The 14,161-nt window shown below is 40.6% G+C and overlaps 1 protein-coding gene across 2 annotated transcripts in view; it reads right to left on the bottom strand.

Annotated features, from left to right (window-relative positions):
• The window catches only part of MARK1 (microtubule affinity regulating kinase 1), a 177,449-nt gene that overhangs the window by 32,887 nt on the left and 130,401 nt on the right, over positions 1–14,161 (bottom strand). For both annotated transcript variants that reach the window (XM_089685034.1, XM_089685033.1), the window contains exons 7-11: positions 12,165–12,221; positions 10,452–10,688; positions 6,914–7,033; positions 5,472–5,571; positions 1,715–1,827 (exon numbers count right to left, since the gene is read on the bottom strand). In XM_089685034.1, the coding sequence (XP_089541160.1) occupies positions 1,715–1,827; positions 5,472–5,571; positions 6,914–7,033; positions 10,452–10,688; positions 12,165–12,221 (627 nt within the window). The remainder of the gene's footprint in view (positions 1–1,714; positions 1,828–5,471; positions 5,572–6,913; positions 7,034–10,451; positions 10,689–12,164; positions 12,222–14,161) is intronic.

The raw sequence follows: 14,161 nt of genomic DNA, 5'->3' as shown, positions 1-14,161 counted from the left end.
ATTCTTACAAGGACAGAACAAAAATAAAAAAAAACACTGTCAGAAAGTCTAACCCTTCCCACCCTATTTAAATTGTGTTTTTGTTTTCCTGTGACCCTGTTGGAGAGAAAACTCATCATTTACTGTCCCAACAGGAAGTAATTTTTTAAAAAAAAGTATGAACACAAGCAGGAATAAAAAGACGTGAAAGGCTCTACACCTTTGTTCCTTCTAACCCCTCATGCACACTTGACGCTTTTACAGCGGCTGTTTTTGGCTTTTGGCGTTTTTTTCTACAGCTAGTAAACTCCCCTGCATGTTATCCTATGTGTCCATGCACACACAGACTGTAATCAATGATTTTTGGCTGGGATGTTTTTTGGCTGGACAAAAAAAACAAAAAACAGGACTAGTGGGTTTCTAGTTTTTTTGCTGTAAAAACGCTCTAACTCTGAAAAACACAGTAAAACGCTGCAAACCGGTGTTTTTGGACTTTTTTGACCAATAAAAAAAAAAAGAGGGGTTTTTTTGGGTTAAAAGAAAAAAAAAACGCTAAAAACCGCAAATATGGAAAAACGCGGGAAAACGTGGCAAAATGCACCTAAACACTAATGCAAAAACGCTACAAAAAAAAAAAACTTGCGTTTTTAATGTGACTTTACACAGCTAACATTACCAGCGTTATGTTAAATGTTTCATTTATTGCTGGCTGTGGTGTTTTACCAGGGCTGATGAATATGGTCCTGTATGGTATGGCTGACAATGTACTAGCATTCAGAAGCATACTTGCACATTATGGAAAGAGCTACCTCTGCTTCCCATACTGCAGTTATACAATAAAACAAAACTTGTGGCTTGCCCATGTCAGGCAAAGTATGGTTGACAATGTATTGCTGGCATCACCACAGCCAGCAATAAATGAATGGTCTATGAAATGCGCACTGCATTGTCCTGCTGTTTATAACCTGAGAATAGATAGTGATATCTGTGCTCCATTGTAAATGGACCCCTTTAGTACATTGTCAACCATACCATACAGGACCATATTCATCTCTAACCCTGCACATGGGCATTAATGCCTATAGCAATGGCTGCCCCACAGGTGACACTTTAGAAGAGGCTTCTGCAAAAACACTGACAGCCCTTGGGATTTTTACCAGGGGAGCCAGCAGAGCCACAGGGCTTCTCCTGGTAAAACGCAGAAGAAGGAGCTTGGTGGTTGGGGGAAACCTGGTCATGTGACTTTGACAGGTCACATAACAGGGTGCTCCCATTTTTTTTTTTTTTTTTGTTAAATGAGCCTTATCGTGTTACCTTGTGTTTTATGCAGATGCATGCAGATTTTTTTTTCACCTGTAGGTGTCACTGTTACTTACACTTCAGGATTGTTTTGCTCTTTTTTTTTTTTCCTTGTAAAAACATATTTCTGAATTTCTTTTACGGATATGTCTTTCTTATTAGGATATATCAGAATATATGATTTTAGAGAAAATTTGGATTTTTTTAAGTGGTCACCAGGACAAAAAGGGGAGAGTCTCCCCAACTGGGACAGCAACCTAACACAGACAGAGGTTCTAACTCTCCCCAGTCTATCCAAAATAAAACAATGGCTTTAGGTACACTTTAAAAGTTTTTAAGCTTAAAACAACAAAGCATTACAGAGTAGTTATTCTGCATGCATCAATCTTTGTAAATTCCCCCCAAAATGCCCTAGAACATGACTGTGAGCACTTACCTCTGGTGGCTTTCTACCCAGAAGCAAGTAAGTGGCCATAACTTCATCGTACTTCTGGCTAACTACAGAATCTGTGATTTCTTCTCGTGAAAATCCCATTGTGACCATAACATCTAAGAAAAACACAGTAAATTGTCAGGAATTTCTAAACAAAAAAGGGGTCACACCTCTCCTCCCTTACAAAGACAGACACTTGAAAGGAAAGTAATTATTCACAAATCATACAAAACCATATTACCAAATGTGGTAAAAGGGAAAGGGGTCAATTTTATTTTATATTTTTATTTTTTAAATCTTTAACCCCCCCATGATTGGAGTTCATCATTGTCTAGATCAGGGTTTCTCAACCAGGGTTCCTCCAGAGGTAGTTAGGGGTTTCTTAAGCAATGAGCAATTTCTGCCTCTCAGATCAGTTCTCACTGACACCATAGATTTTTTTAGCTATCTGTAAGAGGGAATTTTTCCATGGCCACATGTGTAAGGAGCATTCTTCCCACCAGGGGCGGACTGACCATTTGGAAACTCGGGCACTGCTCGAGGGCCCGGGGTCAGTAAGGGGCCCCATGAGATGCCCCTGGTACCTTTTTCATAGGCTTGAGTTTGGGCAAGGACACAGGGGCCCCATGATCCCCTATTGGCCGGGGGCCCCATGAGTTGTCAGTCCGCCCCTGCTTCCCACTGACCATCACACTAATGTATCATGAGTTGAAGATATAGTAATAATTTAGTAGGGGTTCCCTGAGAATGGAAAGTTATTTTGAGGGTTCCTCTGTGTTGAAAAGGTTGAGAAAGGCTGATCTAGATGCTCAGGCCAAATTCAGAAGCATACTTGCACATTATGGAAAGAGCTACCTCTGCTCCCCATACTGCAGTTACACAATAAAACAAAACTTGTGGCTTGCCCATGTCAGGCAAAGCAGAAGGTTAAAAAATGATTGACAAATAATCCTCCACTGTCACTAGGGAAATCCAGTCACTAGCCTTCTAAAATATGCAACAGGCTCCACTGATCTTGATTTTGCCTGGTACTGTTTTGCCAAACTAATATGAACCTGAGGAATCATCAGTGGTGCCTTGCCTTCTCCGGTGAGGGTTTATTCATTAAAATCACTGCAACCCTCCACCAATCTGGGCTTTATGGCACAGTGGATAGATAGAAGCCTCTCCTCAGTGCAAAACACATTAAAGCCTGATTGGAGTTTGCAAAAGCTTTTTTTGCAAGCTCTAAAAGCTTTTTTGCAAACTCCAATCAGGCTTTAATGTGTTTTGCACTGAGGAAAGCCTTCCATCTATCCACTCTGCCATAAAACCCAGATAGATGGATGGCTGCAGTGATGGTTGTCCTTCTGGAACTTTGTCTCATCTCCACACAGGAACTCTGGAGCTCATCAGGATCTTGGTCACGTCTCTAATTAAGGCCCTCTCCCCGACTGCTGGCCGAGTGACCAGCTCTTGGAAGAGTCCTGGTTGTGCCAAACTTGTTCCATTTGAGAATTATGGAGGCCACTGCACTCTTGGGATACTTCAGTGCAGCAGATTTTTTTTTTCTTTTGTTACCTTCCCAGATCTGTGCCTTGCAATAATCCTGTCTCTGAGCTCCTCCGGCAGTACCTTTGACCTCATGGCTTTTGCTCTGATACAGTATGCATTTTCAGCTGTGAGGCCTTTTATAGAGAGGTGTGTGCCTTTCCAAATCACGTGCAATCAATTTAATTCACAAGTGGTCTCCAATCAAGGTGTAGAAACATCTCAGCAATGATCAAGAGAAATGGGAGGCACCTGAACTAAATTTCAAGTGTTGTTGCAAATGGTCTGAATGCTTAGGCCAATGTGATATTTAAGTTTTTTATTTTTAATACATTCACACACATTTCCAAAACTCTGTTTTCACTTTGTCATTATGGGGTACAAGTGTAGATTAATGAATTGAAACAACTGTAGTAGGAGGCTGCAACATAACAAAATTGAAAAACACGAAGGGGGTCTGAATACTTTCTGAATGCACTGTATGTAATGTTGGCTGTATATTGTGCTTTTTGAATTAATAAAACACGAAGCCCTCCAGCCAAGCTACATTCAGCTGCATATCTCAATGCAGCCTCAATACCAACTGTTTTCTGTGTGCCCTGTTGAAACAATATTGCTGTCTTGAGGTGGGTTGCAATGTGTTGTGCAAAAATGCAAGCATACTGCTTTTTCACAATACACCACATTACAGCTCATCTACAGTGCATAGAAATTAATTAAATGTAATTTTGTGACTTCTCCATAAAGTTAAAAAAACTAGAAAAATAAAAAGTGCCTTGGATTGTAACAACGCGATGGTGCGAGATACAGCTAGGGACTTCGTGTTCATATTAATTAAAGCAACAGGTTGATTTTAATGCTGCCTCCGCAGTCCCTCATTCGGGTGGATACGTGTATTAGCTGGGCAGGAAACAGGCTGTGCGCCACCATGTCAGCTCAGTGCTGGAGCAGTGGCATGGAGTGACAACACCACAGCTCCATTGCAAGCAGGGTAGTGAGCGCTGTCACCTTGCTAGAAGTGCCACTGACTGGCAAGATGAGCATTATTTCCAAGCATAGCTGTAAAAGAAGGCAAAAATGAAATGCAGTACAATTAAAAGCTGAAATCTGGGCATCTGTAAAAACAAAATCTTACACCCCAACGCAATTGCACATTTTGTCTAGGGGGACTGGAATAAGCAGAAATACATACTTTATTCTTCAGTCCCACAGGCCTCCTTCCTGATATTGGACTAGCCCAAGAAGCGGCTTCTCTTTGCCGCTCCTCTGGTCACAGACTCTCCAGTGTCATCATGTACAATGCAAGACCGGCAATCCTGCATTGTATGAGAGGATCAAGGGTCCACCAAAGAGTCACAGAGCGGAGAGGGTTAGCCACCAGGAGAACATACTGTACAATAGGGCAAGTATTCCACTTATTACAATCCCCACTAGACAAAATGATCAATTAACATCCAATGCAAGGGGCCCCTCACACTTTCAAGAAGCAGTGATTGTATAACCACTTAAGCTCCGGAGGATTTTACCCCCTTAAAGACCAGACCATTTTTTGCTATTTGGCCCTGTGTTACTTTAACTAGAAATTGTATGGTCATGCAACGCTGAACCCAAATGTAATTTATATTGTTTTTCCCCCACAAACAAAGCTTTCTGTTGGTGGTATTTGATCACCATTGGGGGTTTTTTTTTTTTAATACATAAACAAAAAACACCCCCAAACATTTTGCAAATAAATAAATATACAAATACTTTTTTTTTCCTTTATACTGTTATAAAACATATTCAATAACAAAACTTAAAACAAAAGAACTAATTTTTTCATAAATTTAGGCCAAAACGTATTCTGCTATGTCTTTACTTAAAAAAAAAACTCAACGAGGTGTTTTCACTAAGCAATGTGTAGTTTTTTTACTCCCTGCTTTACCAACACAGAGCTCTCTCCTGTCATTTTGTCCACAATCAGCAGGTCTTGGCCATAAATCATTTGCCAGGACCTGATTATGAGCATGTGCTGGAGCGAATGGTAGCACAGCTGGGGTGGCGGGCATGCGCACTCCCTATCCAGAAGAGCCGGATAACGTACATGTGTGTGATCTGGCGCAGAAAAGATGCCGGCCCACAGTATTTTTTACTGTGCGCCAGTCGTCAACTGGATATTCATAGATTCTACACTGTATTCATATATTGGTTTATGCTGCTCAAATACAAGACAGGTTCACTTTTCACCTACCTATCCTCTTTGTGTCATTGTTATCTGGCTCAGGCTCAGTATATGGCTTCAGTTCATCATCCTCATAGCCAACATTCATCCACCGATCCTTCATGATTTGCTGGAAAAAACATTAAGAATTACATAATCCTGTGCTATGGATATCCCCGAGATGATAGGACTATTATTGTCTCCATCAAAGGAAGACAACCTGACGACGGAGTCTACTGAGGAGCACTATGAAACCAGCAGCACCATGCAGTCAGCCAATGAACGGGAGCAGCAACATTTACAGCTGGCTGTCAGATGACAGCTTTGAATGCGAAAGTGTTGATACCAGAGTCCTGCTGATTATACAACAGAGAGAAAGACCGGTGAACAGATATGCACTGGTCCTCTGCTGCTCTGCTATCCCGAATGCTTGGTGTAAATCCCTGAGAATTTCACTGATTCAGAATTAACTGTCAAAATGGATACCCAGAGTATTGATCAGGGTTAACAGCTTTTACAATGAACTACAAGTCTGAGTAACATTTGGGGGGTTAACACCAGAGAGGTTAAAGTGGTTGTAAACCTCAGACATGAAATATGAACAAAGCATATCCCTCTATAATGTACACTTGTCTCAATTAAGAGCACTAAGTGTCATTGCTGTCTGCTGCTTTATTCCTCTGCTATCTGCAAGAGTCAGTTCTGGTGACAGGGGAGGGACCTCCAGCAGATTGACAGCCTCAGCTGAGTTCCTGTGAGCCGCGTGGAGGTGAGGGGGGTCTCTTTCCTCCAATCAACCTTCAGAATTCTCCTCATTGAGCGCTGCAGAGTGTAATGTCAGCCCCCCCCACCTTTTCAGAACTCTCAGCCAAGCTTTTAAAATTCAGCATTTTGAATGGATGTAGAGAACAGAAGACTGCATATAGACAGGTACAACTTACATAAGAGGATTGGTTTCATCTCTGTGTATCACCTGAGATCATTCATTTAACTGGGTATATTTAAGGGTTTACAAACACTTTAAGGTACACCTATCATGTCATAAGAAAAATACTAACATGCCATTTGCAAACCCCCCAAAAAATGCTAGTCATCAATCCAACCCAATGTTGATGCTTTGGCTTGTTGACGCAATACATACAGATTCGCTGACCCACAAGAAGTACAGGGATAAGAAATGACCACACCTTCCTGACACTTGTACGCTGCATACTTATTCCATGTGTGTACTGAAACTACAGACAACTACGCAACTGCAACTTCAGAATGATGCCATCATGATTCTCTCCTGACAAGTAGACTTTAACAATTCGAAGTAAAGAGCAATAGGGGAAGTTGTCAGACTCTTTATAGTTTAGGGAAACAGTGCATCATAATCTGCTTTTACTTTTGACTGGAGTTCTACTTTAAATCAGTTTTATCTGTAGCCAAAACCCTAAAATAAGCAGTCAGTAAGATATCAGGTCACTTACTTCTAAGCTGCCTCGTTTGATGGGGTTCAGTACAAGCAGTTTCTTCAGCAGGTTTTCACAGTCTGTAGACATATAGAAAGGAATACGGTACTTCCCCCGTAATACTCGCTCCCGTAATTCCTTTAGAAGACAAGAGAACGCACATGGTTACCATGATATCAGAACTATCTGAGCAAGCTGTTAAATAGGGTATAGGAGATATGTACCAGGGAAGTGTGCAGGATACATTTGTAAATTTTCCTTCTACAAATACTACTTCCTTTACATTTCTAATCGGTCTGTTTGAAAAGTACAAAAGCTAGAGACAGCATTTAAAAAAAAAAAGGGGTTAGCAATGGCAGGCTACCTAGTCCTCTCTCCACGGTTTCTTTCATGACAGCACACTGGATCCACTTCTCCACACAACAGTGAAGGTCATCCAAAGCTGCCTTTTGTGTGTCCATAAACCTTAAAAATCCCCTCCTGAAAATAAAAACTTAAGCTGGCCATAACATGGATGGAACTTCAACTGGATCAGCTGAATGTCAATCCACGTATAGGCAAGGCTGGTTGTACAGAAGTCAATTTACTTCAACCATCCTGTCGGGTTTTTCCTGATCGATCAGTGCCGCCGGTTATAGCCGTCAGCACTGATCAGTGTATTCTGATTGTGGGGAAGTCTTCCTGGTGTCAGAATCTAAAGTCTCAGAAGCGAGGATACCTCCATGCACACGGAGTGTGTGGGGATGGGGGAAATTGGGTACATTTTTTTTTCTGTTCAACCCAGTGGTTGAAGAAAAAAAAAACAAAAAAACTAATGTATGGGCTGACTTACCAACTCCAACTGACCTTTTAATGTACACAGAAGAGAGCGTTTTGAATGATGTGCACTAATGCATTGAGAAATGGATTGTACCTTTCTTCTACATGTGTTTTTTTTTACCAGTGCATTCTTTATGGGAACCAAAAGACTTTTTGTGTACTAATGAACACTGAACATTTTATTGTTAATCAATACTGACTATCAATGATATATTCCTATGCTATTTGCATTCAAAACTGCCTTGATATTAATTAAAATATTTTAGTCATTTATTGTGATTAGTGATGTTTTTGGCACCTTAGGGAAGATAGGGTTTGAGGGAATATACAAGGATTAGCACCCCTACCTTGCAGCACCGGGGTGCATGGTTCAAATCACAACCAGGACACTACCTTCATGGTGTTTGCATGTTCTGCTTCATCTTGTGAGGATTTCCTCCGATATTTCAAAGACATGCTGGTAAGTTAATTGGCCCTGTCTAAATTGGCCCCAATATGTGTATGTACAGTTGTGCTCAAACGTTTGCATACATTGGCAGAAATCGTGAAACTTTGGCATTGATATTGCAAATATGACTGATCATGCCAAGGAACTGTCTTTTATTTAAGGATCATACAATTTATTTATTTATTATAACGTAGTTGTTTGTCTCCTTTTTAAATCATAACAACAGAAATCACCCAAATGGCCATGATCAAAAGTTTACATACCCTGGAATGTTTGGCCTTGGTACAGACACACAAGGTGACACACACGGGTTAAATTGGCAATTAAAGATTAATTTCCCCATCTGTGGCTTTTTAAATAGCAATTACTGTCTGTGTATAAATAGTCAATTAATTTGTTAGCTCTCACGTGCATGCAACTGAGCAGGCTAGATACTGAGCCATGAGGAGCAGAAAAGAACCAAAGACCTGCGTAACAAGGTAATGGAATTTTATATGATTTTATATAAGATGGAAAAGATATCCAAAGCCTTGAATATGCCAGTCAGTACTATTCAATCACTTATTAAGAAGTGGAAGATTCAGGAGATCTCTTGATACCAAGCCAAGGTCAGGTAGACCAAGAAAGAATGCAGTCACAACTGCCAGAAAAATTGTTTGGGATACAAAGACAGGAATCCTCAGGAGAAATATAGGTTGCTCTGGAAAAAAAATGGTGTGGTTGTTTCAAGGAGTACAATATGACACAAGACGAACAAAAATGAGCTACATGGTCGAGCTTCAAGAAAGAAGACTTTAGTGCATTAATGCCACAAAAAAGCCCGGTGAGGCATGTCAAGGTGTTGTCGGGCATATTGTAACCAGGCATCTTTGTGGCATTGGTGCAGTTTTTTGACATGATCAGTCAAATTTGCAATATCAATTCCAACATTTCATGGTTTCTGTCAGGGCATGCAAAATTTTGAGCACAACTGTATGCGAGAGAGAGACCTTAGATTGTAAACTCCTTCAGTGCAGGGACTGAGGTGAATGTACACAACATATAAAGTGCTGCCTAAGTTATTGGCGCTATATAAATACCCTTTAATAAAAAAATAATATATCATATTGATATTTATACCGCTGCTGCTTAGAGGCTTTAGATATCAATTTTAGCATGAAGCATTGGCGACTTAATATTCTCACGACTTACTCTTTAGCTGTGAGATCTAAAGCACTGCTAGTCTAAGATTTTTTTCAGAGGTCACTACTGTACAAAGTCCTTCCTCTACCAATATGGCCACCTTCATACAGAGAGTGTGCAGAAAAAGACAAGATAAATCAGTAATGGGGAAAAGATCAGCTGTGGAGACAGCACAGGCAATACTGATGATTAGCCCTTTGCCTTCCTTTTTAGAGCACGGCTTCCATGGTTCAGTTCCTCTGAGTTACAGTACAGCTGTACAAATATTCAACCTCCCTGTAGTATTTATAGGAAAAGTAAACTTTCAGTGCACTTATCACCTCTCCCTAAGAAGTCATACCTGCGTATAACTCCGTGATCTGCACGTTGCGGCCTGCCCAACGCTGCTCAGCCCCTGCCTGAAATCCACATGCCAGTGCATAAACATATGGACTATGGTCTCTATTCAATTCAACAGAAAGACCCTCTATAGGCTGATAAACAGGCTTCACATTGAAGTGAATGGATTATTTATCTTTGGCAATAAGTGTGCACTTGAAGCTGTGTGCCAAATGGAAAGGTTTCAGAAATGGATGAAGGGACAGGAAGATTGCCAGATGTGAGCCACTGATTAAGCTTAAAATGTAGCGCTAGACCCCGCGGTCCGATATCGGCGCTAGACCCCATGCTCTCTGTAATGTGACAGATACGGACAGACGCGCCCCTTCATTTTATCTACAAGTCTGTTGGAAGACACCTGGGATGTGAGTGTTGCTGTTACTCAGCTATGCTAGCATAGAGAGCTGCAGTGTAAATATAAAAAGCAGTATATTCAAAAGTATTTTAAGTCTTTTCCTATGACAAATGAGTCATAAATCATACCATTCAGGGGTACAGGACTAGAAAGAGACAGGTATAGGTGAGGCTTTAATAGAACATAAATGTTAGTTTATCAACTGTATGAAACTCTTCATTCATTACGTTTGCAGCACCACTTTACTGCCACCTAAATAGGTTTGTCACTGTCTGTTACATGTGAATGATGTTCAGGAACCGCTACAGACTGGTGGGGGGGAAGGGAAGGAGACAGACCGTATTCAGAATCTAAAGGTCCTATACTCTCCCTACCTTTAAATTCTGTCCATCGAAGGGTAAGGAGCCGCTGACTAAAGTGTATAAAATGACCCCGAGGCTCCACACATCCACCTCGGGACCATCGTACTTCTTTCCCTGAAAGAGTTCCGGAGCAGCATATGGCGGACTGCCACAAAACGTATCCAGCTTATTACCGATGGTGAACTCGTTACTGAATCCAAAATCTGCTATTTTGATGTTCATGTCGGCATCGAGCAGGAGGTTTTCTGCCTGTAAAAAAAAAAAAAAAAAATTAATAATTTTAAAATTCAGTCATTTTTATTCAAGGGTAACGCCAATGTTGTGGATTGCAAATAAAAAAATCTAGCATATACAATTGCATATTGTATATTATTAAAAACTACCTTTCCTTTTCAATCTGCCGTGCTACAATTTTCTGTAAAATACAATATGGCAACCTGGGAGGCATTCTGTACATAGATGGGGTATGGAACACCCCCCAGAAATGTCATTTCCTGCTTGTGTGATTGGCTCACAGATTTTCCTATTTCCTGCACTAAGATACAAGTCCAATTTTGGGCATCCTCTACATCAAAAATTTCATTTTTGGTGAGAAACAAATGGAAAAATCACACCTAAAAAGGGATGTAGACCTTGCCACTTTTCCTCATCAGAACCCTGCAGGTGCAGCAGTTAATCGATAATTATAAAGATACATCCATTCAGATTCAGTTTGCACATGGACACAAACAAAGAGCTAATTCTTCAGAATAACAGCAGGCAGAAGTCTCCAACAAAGTTTGTTAAAATCCTTGCAATGTACATAGATTACCCAAAGGAATTTTTTTTTTATCAAGACAAGTGGAGTTACTCTTTACTGGAGTTACTGGAGTTACAAGACAAGTAAGTACTTACTCAGACCTGAGCAACAGACATCTACATAAGGGCCCATTCACACAATGGCATTAGAGTAGCAAGTGTGTTACTGTTTGCGTGGTTTGGTGCAATGCGGTGCTATTCATCTAAGTGGCACAGCGTTGCACCATCCTGGTGGTAGTGCGTTGCAGTGTGTGTCAAGACATTAATGTGCGCTGCGTTCCCAAAAAATGGTTCACATCTGTTTGGCTGTTGCTGTCAATGAACACTAAGAATAAATAGCACAACATTGAAACCAACATATGTAATGTGTTTTACTGCAACAAGAAACCCAGCAGGTGGTATGAACAAGTCATAAAACAACTTTATAAAAAAGAAAAAAAAAAAGCGATCACACATGCATACATTTGTTCCCAGATTTGATTGGAATATTCATTCGTATTTTGAGAAGTATTTTCTGGGTATTCTCTCCGGTTTAATCCAAACTACAGGTTTGTATGAAATTTCTTTGGCTCGATTGTTTCTGCACTCCATAAAGAATTTGCCAGTGTCTGGCTGTCTCACTGACCCCGTACAAGGATACAGAGCTCACAACCACATACAAGAATTCAAATTCCTGCAGCCACTGGATCACCATGACAGCCAGGCAACTAGCATTCTCAAAAGAAGATGCAATGGTCTTCACTGTTTCACAAAAGCTATTTCGTAAATTACCTGCAGGGGGCACCGCAGACCTGTTTTTCCCCACAACAGTGAAGGTTTGCAGAGACACTCAGGATAACACAATGACATAAGGGACAGATGTCTGCAAAGGTCATACTGCTCTAAAATACAAAGGAATAATCTGCAGAGGACACGAAAATAACTTACCTTTAAATCTCGATGTACAATACACTTCTGATGACAATACTGAACCGCAGACACAATCTACATGGAACAAAGGGGACAAGGTGAAAAACTCCTCTAAATCCAAGGTTACCACAGAACATGCCCCAAATCCACATGGATGACACATTAAAGAGTCCTCCAAGAGCATCTAACACATCTCAGGGACTCCAGCAGTCTTCTCATTCTTAAAATTCAAAGCAAATTCCCCCATCCATCCATGTCTCCATGCTTTATTTTGCTGAAAAATCACCCCTTGGTATTTCTGGCTGTGGCCGTCTTGAGCAAGGGTAGATGATTCATGTAGCATTTACTTCCTGGAATCCATCTGCCCTTAGCTCAGGCGTGAATGGAGGAGGATGTGCTTAGCGGAGAAAACCCCTCCTCCCTTCCTGAAGACCCCTGGGATGTATGACATCATCTGCCTAAGCCTGGAAACTAGGAAGTAACTAAAGAAATATAAAAAAAACAGTTTAAAACAAGTAAATATGATAAACTTTCCCATCTATTTACAAATGCTAACAGTATAAGGATTCAAAACAGTCAATGTTGATTGAGAGAGTGACGTTCCCCATAGCAGTGGTTATGTCCATGCAGCTACGGCATCCCAACTGACTTCATGGGGATGCGCACAACACCTGTTATTTAACTAATAAGTTAAATAAAGTTACGCAAAAAAAAAAGTTTATGCAACAAATCATATGTAAAAAAAAAAAGAAAGAAAAAAAAAGAAAAATAAAAAAAACACCAAAAAAGTGTGAAGGCATGTGTCGGACGCAGCTACACATGAAAACGGATTTTGAACTACATTTTACATATTGTCAAGCATGCCAAACTGAGAACCACAAAATAATTTTAGGGTTCTTACGTATAGCCAACTCTAAAGTGATAACCTGTCTAGGCTTTTGAAGAGTTGCCAATGGATAATTTTGGGTACCAAAGTTTGTCACTGTTTAACAGATCTGTGCAATTTAAGGGCTTCACATTTGGTATCTATTTACTCAACCTTAAGCAGGCCATAGACAAGTTGAAATCCAAGAGTTCTGTAAAGCGAAAAACAAGAATAGCTTATACGATTGTTCCATCAACGGGTTTGTTTTTCTAATAAAAATCCATCATGGTGGATCAGGCACTTTTAAAAGTGGCATGAAAACTGTCTCGCAGCTAGCATACTAATGATGCAAAAAAGAACTATTCAAAATTTTCATTTGGTTTTGGCATGGCCTGCTTTACACCACCTTTATGCAACCTCATCTTTTATAAATTTACCAGAAACCTGGGTAATAGATTTAATTTGTGTTCATTCAAATTTAAAAAAAAAAAACATTTTTATTTTTACTGAGTACAGGAAATACAGATATGGCTATACTTTGGACGCTTTTCTGGTCTCAGCTCCTGAAGCTGCAGAGTTGTATGCCCTCGACTATACACTGGCTGGCTGGAACATGTGACATATGTTGATGACACCGACTCCTTGTCCATACTATGGACATCTGCGTAAGAGAAGGACTCCATAGATTCCAGTCTGTACAGGACAATGGCTCCAGGCTCAGACAATAGCAGAGGAATTTCAGTTCTCCAAGACCGTTTTTTCCCTTCCAAGACGCTGTGACTGAGCTTGCGAGGATTTGGCCTGCATCCAGACCATAGTAAATGGGAGAGATTGTTTGAGCAACAGAATGGCATAATGATTGTGCATTTCCTGACAGCTCCCTGTTCTGGGTATTTATAGTGTTCATCCCTACTGACTGCTGACAGCTGTAGCAGTGAGCGGAGCAGTGCTGGGATATAGTGCGGGGACCGGGCCTGCTGGAAGATAATCCGCTGAGGGGGTGGGGGGAATTTTCCATTCATGTGCTGCCGCTTTTTCCCACTGCTACAGATCATTAACCCCTTACCTGCCGTCAGCTTGTTTGCTGGGGCTGCAAGGGTTGGTTAAAGGGCACCTTACAGACAAAAAAAACAAAAATAATAGTCCACAT

Source organism: Staurois parvus, unplaced genomic scaffold, assembly GCF_062004578.1.
Source record: "Staurois parvus isolate SC_StPar_1 unplaced genomic scaffold, SC_StPar_1.0 ptg000362l, whole genome shotgun sequence".
NCBI lineage: Eukaryota > Metazoa > Chordata > Amphibia > Anura > Ranidae > Staurois > Staurois parvus.
Note: the sequence above shows the minus strand (reverse complement) of the source record. Positions and strands in the feature narration are given on the sequence as shown.